The 14,253-nt window shown below is 31.6% G+C and overlaps 1 protein-coding gene across 6 annotated transcripts in view; it reads right to left on the bottom strand.

Moving 5' to 3' along the window:
* LOC143063448 (uncharacterized) overlaps window positions 1-14,253 on the bottom strand; it is a 31,454-nt gene that overhangs the window by 4,726 nt on the left and 12,475 nt on the right. For all 6 annotated transcript variants that reach the window (XM_076235605.1, XM_076235607.1, XM_076235609.1 and 3 more), the window contains 6 exons: window positions 13,415-13,574; window positions 11,964-12,111; window positions 10,253-10,356; window positions 9,848-9,967; window positions 6,793-6,933; window positions 2,676-2,787 (listed from right to left, as the gene is read on the bottom strand). In XM_076235605.1, the coding sequence (XP_076091720.1) occupies window positions 2,676-2,787; window positions 6,793-6,933; window positions 9,848-9,967; window positions 10,253-10,356; window positions 11,964-12,111; window positions 13,415-13,574 (785 nt within the window). The remainder of the gene's footprint in view (window positions 1-2,675; window positions 2,788-6,792; window positions 6,934-9,847; window positions 9,968-10,252; window positions 10,357-11,963; window positions 12,112-13,414; window positions 13,575-14,253) is intronic.

The raw sequence follows: 14,253 nt of genomic DNA, 5'->3' as shown, positions 1-14,253 counted from the left end.
TTTAAATAAAACTAATTCGAATGTGCAGAGTTTAAAATGTAAAATCTTTTAAAAAGTATGATTATTAACGGCAATGAATGACGATTTAAAACATGTGGTAAAAAGTAAAATGACAAAAATAACGAAAACCGAGGAAAATCCTAAACCAAAAGTTCAAACACTTCACGTCAAACAAATGAATGAAAATTTCATATTATACTTGTAATTATTAACTACTTTCTTTATATCTATTGACAATAATCAAAAACTTATTTTTTTAAATATTAGCCAGACTCGAAAACTAGCCAAATACATTGTACAGGCAAATTCCAAAAGACGCAAGTCTGTTTACAAATAGCTTAATATCTATGTATTTTTATTTTAAAATTAACTTTCGTCATCAAAAGATAATTTCATGAATAATTTGTTATTTCCAGAAAAGTGATATATTGTTTTATAACTACTTAATTTCATTTGAGGTGACTTATAGGTCCATTGGGCCGGTTGTATTAATATTTATCATATAATTTATGTTTATAATCTATACATATTTACACAGGGCACTATAATAAATAATTTACTTACTTACTTTACCTACTCGTTTGAATTGTTTTACATCGTCTTATCGGGGCTTTTTATAGTTGACTATGCGGTATGGGCTTTGCTCATTGTTGAAGACCGTACGGTGACCTATAGTTGTTAATGTCTGTCATTTTGGTCTTTTGTGGATAGTTGTCTCATTGGCAATCATACCACGTCTTCTTTTTTTTTATATATTCTAAACCTCTCACTTGAATAACAGTCGCATAAAGTTTCATTCTATAAAAAAATCTTCATTATTTCAAGGGTACTTGAACATGTGGGTAAAATAAAATGAAAACAACTAGATGGGTATATTGCAAAATGTCTCAATTGAATTTATTTTGACTCAATGGGTAAAGAACTACTCAATTTTAGTTGACATTTTCTTAACTCAAACCCTGACATGATTTGAAATCTTAAATCTACATTTCAAATTTTAGTATAATATTAGGCCATATAAAACTCTTTCCTTTGACAACACAGATCAGATAGACCTGACTAATGACTGCATTTTTGAACATGTTTTAGTTTATTGTTTTGTCATAGATCTGCAGTGGTTGTTTGTTATTTTGTTTGACTTGCACAATTTGTTCGTGTCGACACCTTTAGAAAAGAAACTAAATACTGTGGGTTTTGTTTATTGAAGAAAGTTGAATGGTGACCTATAATAGCTTAACTCATTGTTATATGGACCATGTTAGATAGTGCTCTCATTGGAAACATTAAATCACATCTCCATAATGTATTAAAAGAGGAATGAAAGATACCATAGTAATAGTCAAATTCATAGATTGAAAATAAACCGGCATCGCCATGGCTAAAAATTAAAAAGACAAATCGACAAATGATATTAAAGAAGACACAACATAGAAATCTAAAGACTAAGCAACACGAACCCAACAAAAAACTGAGGTGCTCCGGAAGGGTAAGCAGATACTCTCCACATATGACACCCGTCGTGTTGCTTAACATTAACATTTGCGCAAGGATTATACAATCCCGAAACTGCTTGCCGATTGGGGAATAATTATAATATCTACTACGCGAAAGAAACTAAAGTAACAAAAATACTGAGCTCCGATGAACATTACAAACGGAAAGTCCCTAATCAAATGGCAAAATCGAGAGCACAAAAACATCAAACAAATGGATAAAAGCTGTCCTTTTCTGACTTAACTTTCAATAGATTTATATCTCGTAAATATTTAGAACCTGATTATGTATTTCACATTGTATACTTTTAAATATTTTGAATCAAAGCAAGCAATGTTTTGGTACTCACTTTAAAGTTCCTTAATCACTAAAACAAAATATGTATTGTATAACATGATGGCATTGTAAAAGGATAAGTTTGTTGAAAATATTATGAGTAGGTGGATTAGAATCTTTAATTTCTCGTTTTGCATTGAAAGAGGATTTAGACTAAACAAAATTATTCAAAGGTACTTGTATTATAATTTAGTACGCCGGACGTGCGTTTTGTCTACATAAGACTCATCAGTGACGCTCAGATCAAATTAGATATAAAGCCAAACAAGTACAAAGTTAAAGAGCACTGAGGACCTAAATTTCCAAAATGTTGTGTCAAATACGACTGAGGTAATCTATGCCTGGGATAAGAAACTCTTTGTTTATAAGAAAAAATGAAAGTTTTTTAAAATACAGATATTACTTTATTGAAATTTATAAAATTGTGTAATTCCTTTAAAATCAAGGAAACTTCCTCATGCAAGGCCCCGAATCCTCGTTTTGATTGGCTTTTGTTTTGGTGTAATCAGCTTCCCGACTTTTGTATCAAATTTGGTTGCTAAAAATTAATGTTTGGTTTGTGCATCATTAAACAATAATTTATTGTCGAACGCCGATCTTGTGCAGTAACTATTTTTACCGTTAACGTTATTCACTTTTCCGAATGACCATTTTAATGTATGCTTTCTTTAAAAGTGGACGTTGCTCACAGCTCATAACAATATCTGTTTATAGATAAGTTTGGGTTTTTTTTTAGTTATGATTGTATTACATTCGAGATAAAACTTAGCGTGTAAATGAGGTAATGTTCATCTCTGATATTTTGTTTCCTCTTTTTTTTCAAAGAACAAGTTAAATAAACGTACTGTACTAGAAATATTTCTGCTTTCTGTCGTAAGGTTAGACCTGTGTAATAATCATTCCATCCACATTTTCTTCTGATGTTTAACGCTTCTTCTGTAAGTTTAAGTGCATAACCTGAAATCAACAATTTATCTTAAATAATCACAAATTGTAAAATTCTCAATTGAAAAAAAAAATCGTTTTTATAAACTGGTGTTGATCACTATTGTTAACAAACATGTATAATTTTAAAAAATAATGAAGTATAACATACACTATATATTCAGTATACAGCTTGGTTCGAAACATTAAGATGATCTTATTTGTACTGGCTTAGAAAACAGAAAATGTTACAGAGGAACGAACAGAGGTCGGTCAGTTTAGCGAGGTATACTTATTTAAACAAGTATTTACTGTGATTCGTTACAGTAAAGTGAACAATGTAAGTGGATGCAAAGTATCACATAAAAAAAGAAAAGATATCAACTGCACCACAAAATGACTAATTCAAGAAAACAGGACAATACCATGGCCACAGAAAAATACAAGGCAACTAGACAGTAATATGGTTATCAGGAAAATACAATAAAAACTGGATAACAACATTACTTTAGAGAAAAACTATAAAATTGGACAAAAACATGTCCAAAGAGAAGTACAAGAAAACTTGACAATAACATGACCACAGCAAAATATAACAAAACAACTAGGAACAGTCCACAATCTATTTTAACAGAAAACTTATGATTAAACAACACGAAGTCAACAAAGTTTGGATAAAGACAATTGCATGATTTGTTAACATGATTAGTAGACAAGGCTGTTCAACGAGACCCGTTAAAATACTCCAAATAGATCGTCATTTTATTATACATTTAAATAGTGTACTTGTTCCGAATGAGTTCACAAGCGTTATGAATCTTACAATTTTAGAAAAATAACTGTGTGCATTAAAAATTCTTTTAAATTCTCACAAATATATCCCAGAGTTAGAATTATTCATTATATTGAAGGACTGATAGTAAAGATGTATTTAAACTTAAATGATCTTCCAATTCGTTTATAAATTTAGATTTTTTACTTTGTTGTTTTGAGTTTCACTGTGCCAGGTGCTACATTAGAATTCTATAAGCTGTATTCCTATTTTGATCTCAACCTTATAATTGTTTTTATTTCATGATGAACATCTTGTATTTCAAATTTCAATAAGCTGTGAAAAGATTTATACAAACCTGCATTATAGTTTAATTGCACAATATATATGATAATCTGACACTGATAACATGCACAGAAGAAAATATTATCACAATGTATAATCTGATTTGGATTGTCTAGAATGAAAATACTGTACTTAACTTAAAATTCCATAGACACATTAGAGTATGTACCCTCCTCGCTACCCGACGACTCACCCATTCTAAACTTAAAGACAGGTTAAAAGAATTTGTCTAAAGTTGTTCAATTAAATAACATGGCCAACTAATAATTATGTGTTTAAGGAGGAATAAATCATATTGTTTAAAACGAAAACTGTCTACTTTAAATATTAATGTTTTTGTTTAAAACGATACTATTGAACCAAACGTACTAAGTGGCAAAATTATAAACATGTGCATCGAACGTTTCACCGACCCCCATAAAATTTGGTTTACCGTTATACAATAGTTGGTTTGTACGAATCTATTTTGTGATACTTTAAATGTAGTGCCAATGACCAGATAGACCAAAAAAAACTTTTTATTTTATTACTTAACGATTTACACATTTTATCGAATGATCAACAGAATTTATGGCAGTTTTCGGTGAGAGTTTTCAATTATGTCTGTGTATTTTAAAAACAGTTTCTCGGTTAACAAGAAATATATATACGCAACAGTAGATGATTCTTTGTAATTCCCATTTTCACATATTAAATTTTTTTGTGAACCAACTTAGGAACAGAAACTTCTTTCATTACTTTAAGTTTGAAAAAAAGTGCCAGTTCGAAAGTTGAATTGATTACGTCATTTTCAACGTTCAAATATTGTGGCATACACTGAACCCCTGGTTTCCCCTTACCATTGAACATGTCATCGTCAAAAGCAATGACTGCCTGTAACAAACGCCAATATGATTATCCGAAAGGTCAACCAATTCTGTTCGGCACGTTTAGGTTCTGTTTTTCACCTTCTGATTTTCCTGTTGTTCCACCCATTAAAATGGGTGTTGGCAATTATGCGGTTGAAACTTTTTAGGCTTTCAATGTTTTCTGAAGTCGATTCTTTGGCAGTTCATTTAATTGGGAACATTCATGGCATAAATCTGTGCTAAATGGCATTCATCAATTTGATTAGCAGTTGACGTTGTGGCCGTATGTCTGTCTCGCAAATGACTTGTGTAATCAAATTCTATTGACGTTGCATTGTCACTATATGTTGATATGGTCTTCATTAAATCCCTTCTACCGGTATCATTGTCGAAAGGACAGTACGATGAGTTTCTGACGTTAAATTGTCTGGTTGCAGCAGGTTCACGTTTTCCTGTTTGCAGTATTCTAATGGATTGATTCAGTTTTTTATTCCTTAGTCTTCGGAGTATTGAGATGTAACAATTTTAAACTGATGTAAGTGTGACCAAGAATTGAAAGAACTGTTTTACAAAGAAAAAAATGAAAAAACTTTTAATTGGGTCGAAATTTCGGTTTTTGAAATTCGTGCGATCCCCATAATTCGGCATGTTTAATAACCAGAGTATGTCAGATGTTGATTTTTATGAAAGAGAAAGAATTATGATAAGCATGAATAGTATTTGTATGAGGATTAAACATGATTTGGTGAAAACAAATCTACAAAATGAGTGTTGTGTTTTTAAAGTCAGACTGTATATACCTCAAATTTTGATTGGTGATAACAATTTATGAGATAAAAATGACACATTGATTCAAAAAGTTTATAAGAAGTCAAGTCACATTTAAAATTAGTAATGTGTAGAGTTGGGTTCTATAGCAAAGCATTTTAAGTGTCATACTTGGTTGACCTTTCGGATAATCATATTGGCGTTTGTTACAGGCAGTCATTGCTTTTGACGATGACATGTTCAATGGCAAGGGGAAACCAGGGGTTTAGTGTATGCCACAATATACCTTCTGCTATTTATTTGTATTGCAGTCCTGTATTATTATGTTGTCATTTTAATGTTATATTTAACAATGCCATCAAAGTGCGAGGTTTGGCATGCCACAAAACCAGGCTCAATCCACCCTTTTTTTCTTTAAAAATGTCCTGTACCAAGTCAGGAAAATGGCCATTGTTATATCATAGTTCGTTTCTGTGTGTGTAACATTTTTACGTTGTGCCTCCGTTGTGTCGTTTGTTTTCTCCTATTTTTGAGTGTGAATTAACATTACTATAAGACGTGTCACGGTACTTTTCTATCCCAAATTCATGTATTTGGTTTTGATGTTATATTGGTTATTCTCATCGGATGTTGTCTAATGTTTAGTCCGTTGCTGTGTGTGTTACATTTTAATGTTGTGTCGTTGTTCTCCTCTAATATTTAATGCGTTTCCCTCAGTTTTAGTTTGTTACCCCGATTTTGTTTTTTGTCCATAGATTTATGAGTTTTGAACAGCGGTATACTACTTTTGCCTTTATTTCATATTATGTTCTACTCTTTTTTTAAAAAGTAAGATTACAAAAATACTGAACTTAGAGGAAAATCAATTCGGAAAGTCCATAATCACATGGCAAAATCAAATAACAAAACGCATCAAAAACGAATGGACAAGAACTGTCATATTTCTGACTTGGTACAGGCATTTTCAAATGTAGAAAATGGTGGATTAAACCTGGTTTTATAGCGCTAACCCTTTCACTTTGATGACAGTCTCGTCAAATTTCGTTATATTTACATTGATTTTTAATTTTGATTTGTCAGTTATGAAGACTCCCTGTTTTTGATTTTTTTCACATTGATCGTTGTTTTTGTTTAATTTGTTTTTCAACGTTTAGCAAAGTGTATCCCACACCAGTTATTTCTGATGAGGCTTTAATTTGATTGTACTTCATTGAATACAGAAAAATTGGTGTCAGCATGTTGTGATCTCAATTACTCATGAGATTAAATAATCTATATGTAAATGATTTTTTACACAATACTTACCATTGTTCCCTCTTTTGACACTCTGATTGGCTATATTGTTAAGTGGTGCGACAAGTATTTCTGGTGATATATCAGCAAACTTCCGTCTTTCCTCGAGAGATGATTTGTACCACTGTAGAGCCTTGTCTTCATCTCGCCCAGCTACAAAACAATCACTCTTGTTTTTCTATGGTATTCTTATACTTTGAGTTAGCCATCATACTAATTTGATTCGGGGGCTAATAATAAGTCGTACGAAGACGAAACATGTGTGTGATGTGATAAGTTTATAAGACTTGTGGTCCATAACAGTCAATCATCAGAGCACTTTAAATGAGTAGTATGCACTATCATTAATCTATGTCATAAGTTATCTAATTTTGTAAAGTTTCGCACAGATTTAAAAAGCAATTACAAGAATGATATTATTATCAAAACCCTTTTTTTTATAAACAACATATTTGTTGAGTTTACTATTTCAGCAGACGGTCGATATTTAACTGTTATTAATCGTGCATCCCTACTGGAAATCTTATTTTTCATACTTAAATGAAAACAACATCTTTCCAAGTCAAGAAGAAAGCAAAAACATATTGTTCAATTCTATAATTTAAGATAAAATTGAGAATGGAAATGGGGAATGTGCCAAAGAGACAACAACCCGACCATAGAAAAACAGCAGAAGGTCACCAACAGGTCTTCAATGTAGCGAGAAATTTCTGCACCCGGAGGCGTCCTTCAACTGGCCCCTAAACAAATATATACTAGTTCAGTGATAATGAACGCCATACTAATTTCCAAATTGTACACAAGAAACTAAAATTAAAATAATACAAGACTAACAAAGGCCAGAGGCTCCTGACTTGGGACAGGCGCAAAAATGCGGCGGGGTTAAACATGTTTGTGAGATCTCAACCCTCTCCTTATACCTCTAGCCAATGTAGAAAAGTAAACGCATAACAATACGCACATTAAAATTCAGTTCAAGAGAAATCCGAGTCTGATGTCAGAAGATGTAACCAAAGAAAATAAACAAAATGACAATAATACATAAATAACAACAGACTACTAGCAGTTAACTGACATGCCAGCTCCAGACTTCAATTAAACTGACTGAAAGATTATGATTCCATCATAACATATATGAGAAGAACATAACCCGTGTCATGCCAACAACTGGTTTTTGAATAAATGTGTTTAGTTCCGATGCAAAGACCCTATAAGTGAATCAATATTAACGCCAAAATATGCAATCTTTAATGACCTGACAACAGTATCGTAACTATATCCCTTCTTAATAAGTATATTCAAAGGTTTTGTTAGTTTTTGAGGTGAATACTGACACCTTTGTGCTTTATAAAGAATATTTCCATAAAATATATGGATGATGTCCTTTTTTGCAATAATAATAATCTTATATATCCTAATGAGCTTGAGATTAGGGATACTACCAAGATTATAAGGTCTGCTACATCTGTTCTAGACCTTTTTCTTGATAGTGACACATATTTACGACTTCAAACTGGAACATATGACAAACGGGATGATTTCAACTTTTTGCTTGTCAACTTCCTATTTCTCAGCAGTAAGATATCTTCTTCTCCGTCGAATAGCGTGGTCTTAATACAAAACTGCACTAACAGAGTTATGATATATTCTGTTGTGTTTGTCGATGATGGAATATGTGCATAGTTGTTCTGCGGTTAATTTTTGCATGTCGTATTTCGACTACATGTATTACATTATTTTTTTTGTGCGTTTATCTGTGATGATTTTTATGTGTGTATGTGTGCTGTATTTCTGTCACGTAGTTGTCATTTCATGGTGTTTTTTAACATTGTCATATAACCATTAAACCAGATTCAAGCAACCATGTTTTTCTTAAAATATCCTGTACCAACTTAGGAATACGGCAACTGTTATTAAATAGTTCGTTTTTTGTGTATGTTGTTTGTTTTTGTTGCAATTCAGTGTTTCTGTTGTTCCTTTATTTCCTAATTGATATGTTTCTCTCAGTTTTAGTTTGTAACCCGGATTTGTTTTCTCTCAATATTCGTGACTTTTGAACACAGGTATACTACTGTTGTCATTTTTTTTTATAAGAACGATCAACAGAAAAACAACAATTCATAAGTTTGACCATCCAGGATATGTTGACCAAAACAATATCTATTTGTCTCAACTCACTACCAATATGTTTGCGAAATATTTGGTCTTTATTTAACCGAATATTTATATCATCTGTTATTTTAGTAATTGTATTCCCTTCCAAATTGTGTCATCTGATTAGCCATTATGATAAAAGTGTGTCAGAAATCATATCTGATATTCTTCCTCAGTCATAATAACCTTCCGTCATTACCGAACTGAACTAAGAAATAACACGACGGGTGCCATATACGGTGCAGGAAATGCTTACACTTCCGGATCACCTGATTTCACTCCCGGTTTTTAGTGGAGTTCGTGTTGTTTTTTAATGATGATTTTTAACTGTTGTTGTATATGTCCTTTGTTTTTGTGAGTCTTTGTTTACTCCTTGGTTTTGATTGCTATTGTCTTTGACTGAGTGTAGATTCCTATGAGATTTTGCATAGCAACAGGTGCTTATCCTGTCGAGAAACCGCCGTCTCACCCCATCCCCTCTCTTGCTACTTTTTGGGGTACGTGCGATTCCCTCAATTTTTGTTTGATTTGACGTCTGAATCAGTTTATGAAATTTAAACAGTGTTTAAAAGAAAAATTACAAAAATACTGAACTCAGAAGAAAATTAAAAAAGGAAGGTCCCTAATCTGATCAAATGTCAAAATCAAAAGCTGAAAACTCACCAAAGAAATGGATAACAACTGTCATAATCCTGACTTGGAAGAGGCATTTTCTTATGTAGAAAATGGTTGATTAAACCTGGTTTTAAAGCTAACTAAACCTCTCACGTGTACGACAGTCGCATCAAATGCCATATTATTGACAAAGATGTGTGAATAAAACAAACAGACATAATAGGTAAAAATATAAAAAAAATAGGGGTACAGCAGTCAACATTGTGTTATAATCTTAATTACTATAAGAATATCTTACATCTGTCCATAATGAGTCCAAATGTATTAAATATGATAGCTATTGCTGAATGATACGGAGCCTCTTTCTGAGCTAGATCCAGTGCTTCATTTAATGCTTCTTCTGCAGCATCGTAATTTTCTGATTAACAAATTGAAAAGTTATATTATAAGGAACGAACGTTTTGAGGAGTGGGGAGAAATGTCTTGTAACTCAAAATTCGGTGGTTGAATCTGCAGCTTCTCTGATAATTTTGAGACAATATAAACAACAAAAACTTAATCGTTTTTCCAAATGGTCTGCAAACTATATTCTTTCTATATGGCATTATCAGACATTGTTGCTTTTTGCAAGTCACAATAGGAGATTAATTCAAAATTTATGTGATTAACTATTAAAATGCTAGCTTAGGGGTAACATGCATACCTCTAAATACTTCTGCTAAAGCTTTCTGAACAAGGAATTCAATAAGCCTTCTGTGTACTCTCGTATTCCCATCTACCTTCATCTTTATAGCGGACTGTATAAATCTAAAATAATAAGATGAATTATAACTAAATGTTTAAAAGTGATTATATAAACCGTTTTAATTGAAGTGTAAATACTTTTAATAAGGCTTATACAACTTAATTGTCCAGTTCAGCTAAAAAAAAATGTAATCAACAAACTACTTGTATATTGGATTGTATATACATAAATATAAATATACTATAGTATATACAATTTTACTATGATGATGGTAAATTTAACTGAAAAGACGTTGATTGTATATCTTACTTTAACCTGAAATAAGAAAAAAATTTTGCTATTCCTTCCAGATTATTAAATATATCATTTTGCATTCACCATGATACTATGGAATAGCTAAGATAAGCCGGCGGGCTAACGACCTATTATATATGACATAATATGTACATGAATATGACAAAAGTTAAATGCATTTGACGTTAAACAAATTTTACTTAATTCATATTGCTAAATCTTACAAGTACGACAAAAAAATTAATAATCCTTAGCATAACAAATATACACACGCTTCTAATATTCAATACTCATAATAAAAGTTTCAACATAATACAGAAGGAAGATATAGTATCATTATATGTTGGCAAAACCATTCAGGGGAAATTAGATTTTACATTTCATTTATTTTTTAACTCTATTTGATAGTGATTCAATTGTAAAAGTTTGAAAGTATTGCGTCAATCATTTTACTCATGTGATTTTACAGATTTCGCGTCGCGTGTCTATATAATTGGCTTGTAAATAGTGTACTAATTGTTTGTCGATTAAAATGAAAAAAAAATGTATTAAATTATTTAACATGTGATTTTTATTAGTATTTATTTCCTGCATCGTGTCTAAATAATAATTATGACTTAATGTAATAATGTTTAATAAACATATATTGCGTTTAGGGGAAGTAATTGATTTTATAAATTTCCCAAAGTTTTACTCTCGTTAGCATTTAATTTAATCACAGATATTAGTCTGTGAGGTACCTAACATTCTCTACTGTACCAATATGCTCCTAAGATTATAAAAGGGCATTCTATAAAGATATAGGAAGATGTGGTATGAGTGCCAATGAGACAACTCTCCATTCAAATAACAATTGATAAAAGTAAACCATAATAGGTCATGTGCGGCCTTCGACACGGCGCCTTGGCTCACACCGAACAACAATTTATTAAAGTAAACCATTATAGGTCATGTACGGCCTTCGACACGGTGCCTTGGCTCACACCGAACAACAAGCTTGTTTAGTATTTGTGTTACTATGAAGAAAGTAAAAATACTGGACTTCGAGGAAAATTAACAACAACAATTCCCCAATCAAAAGGCGAAATCACAATTTCAAACACATCAAACGAATGGACAATAATTATTCACAATACTCATTGACACATTCACCCATGCTTTCAACGCAATGTCATTTACAAATTGTGTCATCCTGAAGAACCTTGCTTTGCGTTTGACTATTTGAAGGTAAAACTCTTGGGTCTATAAATGTCGTTCCTTATATGTTTTTTGGTCATATTAGTATAAGCAATAATATCATTAAATGTTTGCCTGTTATATCATTATAATTTATTTCTGTCTGTTTTTATATAGTTGATTCTGCAGAATAATTTACCTTAGTCCTTTTTGATATTTTCCCTGTCGTATTATAAATCTTCCCAGAAATCCAAGTAAGGTCATGTGATGATACCCTGGATGGTCCCATGACAAAGATCTGAATGCTTCCTGAAATAACTGGGTTATTACCTGTCTATTTGTATCCACTGTTAAAGAAAATAAGCGTATATCTTGTTAACAAAATGCTCGGTCGTACGACTGGGAAGGACAGTCATTAGAGAGGGGATACTTATAGCCATACTTTCAGTACACACACTTTTACTATCCCTTTGCAATTTTTTGGCTAGAAAACTATTTCAGCTTTATCAATGCATTTTTACAATAGTCCTTCATTTGATAAGATATGTGACAAAAACAGAAATAATCGTATGAAAACCGATTCTAACTTCATAATTACAGTTGGTATCCATTTGTTTGATGTGTTTGGCATTTTGATATTCGGGACTTTCCGTTTTGAATTTTCATCACAGTTTGGTATTTTTGTTGATCCATTTTTCTTTATTGGTACATATTGTTTATTGTAAATCTATCGTCCTATCGAAAAAAGTTCGCTTAATTTTATAAGGAACATGTTCATTGTTTCGAAATGTTGTGTTCACTTATATATATTATATTCATAAGATTTGTATACAATTATAATATTTTCTAAAGTTTAATGTTTGTTTTATAGCAAAATATGAATGTATACAAAAAGTGAAGATTCGATGTCCCTCTGGTATCATTCGCCCCTCTGTTATACAAAGGAGAGGAGAGCGTTTTTACAACGGACGGACTACAACAATAAATGCATTTTTAAAAGATTATTGGATTTGACATAAAACTTTATTTCCGACATTAGTCAAGAAATAATGACACCGATGAACTGAAACGTTCTAGGTAATAAATTGTTAAAAATAAAATGCTTTTACCGAATTTAAAGCTCTTTTAAGATTGTGTCATTCACATTTCCTTTAACTATGATCACGTGATTCTGACTTGCTGACAAACATGCTACTGAATGTCGAATTGACATTTTAGTGAGACGCACATTTTGAAAACCTTCTTTCATAGTAACGTACAAAAAATGTATTAAACCGTGTAAACAATATGACAAAGCTGTATGCTGCATAAGAAATAGTAATTAAGCAAATGTACTTAATTCAACTTATTTTGGTGTGGTAAGTGTTGCCCAGACTTAAGTTTTGTATGTCGTTTTTTGTATATTGTGTTTGTCTGTTGTGTGATCGTTTTGATTGATTTATTCCATGGCATTGTCAGTTTGTTTTTGAATAATGATTTTGTAATATCCCTTTTGTATCGTTTTACTCTACAGCAGTATCATTGAAATGTGCAATACCAATGTCTACGTCTTTTGAACGATAATATGATGTGCAGAGTAAAATAATTGCGTTCATGTGTCGAAATATGTAATAACCCGGTAGACCATAACATACAACACATTATATTAACCTTTCATCTGTGTCATTGCTTGGGCCAGAAACATTTTGAGTACGGCAATTTCCTCAGGTTTCCCATATTGTTTTGCTGCATTTAAAAGATGATTGTAAAAATCTTTGACTTGCTCTACAGGAAAACATTTTATGAAAAGCTCTTCAGCTTCACTGACTGCCTAATGAAAAAAACATAAATATGTTTTCCTTTATTTTTATAAATATACATCACTACTCCGTGGAATAAGTCTTTAAGGTAGCACAATAAAAAGATTTCATAACTCCAACTCTCATGTTTTTAAATGCTGTAACTTTCTTTATAACGCTTGAAAATTTATAAAAGTGGTAGTTTTGAATAGCTAACAGATTACTCTTTCAAGCAAATGCAATGTTAGTATTTTGTAACAATTATGTTACCAATTATAATGTTAACTGTGTCTAAAATATTTTTCACCAAATTTCAACTTTCAAATGAAATTAGCTTCTTCATAGGTATTTCTAGATGGTCGATTTTATTATATATTGTTTTTATTGCCATTATCTACAAATAAACTCATCAAAGATACCAGGACTAAAATTAGTATAAACGCCAGACGCGCGTTTCGTCTACAAAAGACTCATCAGTGACGCTCGAATCCAAAAAAAAATACATGGACAAATAAAGTACGACTATGAAGAGCATTGAGGACCAAAATTAATAAAAGGGTGTCTCAGATCACAGATAGAATATATAGAACAATATTTACAACTTATTAAATATCATCTTCTTTTATATGGTTAGGATGTTAACACTAATTACAGATTTATGAGAGAATGGAATCCGATAGGGACAATATGAGACACTCTTTTGAAGCCCAT

The sequence above is a fragment of the Mytilus galloprovincialis genome, chromosome 2 (genome assembly GCF_965363235.1).
Source record: "Mytilus galloprovincialis chromosome 2, xbMytGall1.hap1.1, whole genome shotgun sequence".
NCBI lineage: Eukaryota > Metazoa > Mollusca > Bivalvia > Mytilida > Mytilidae > Mytilus > Mytilus galloprovincialis.
This window is presented reverse-complemented; position numbering and strand designations above follow the sequence as displayed.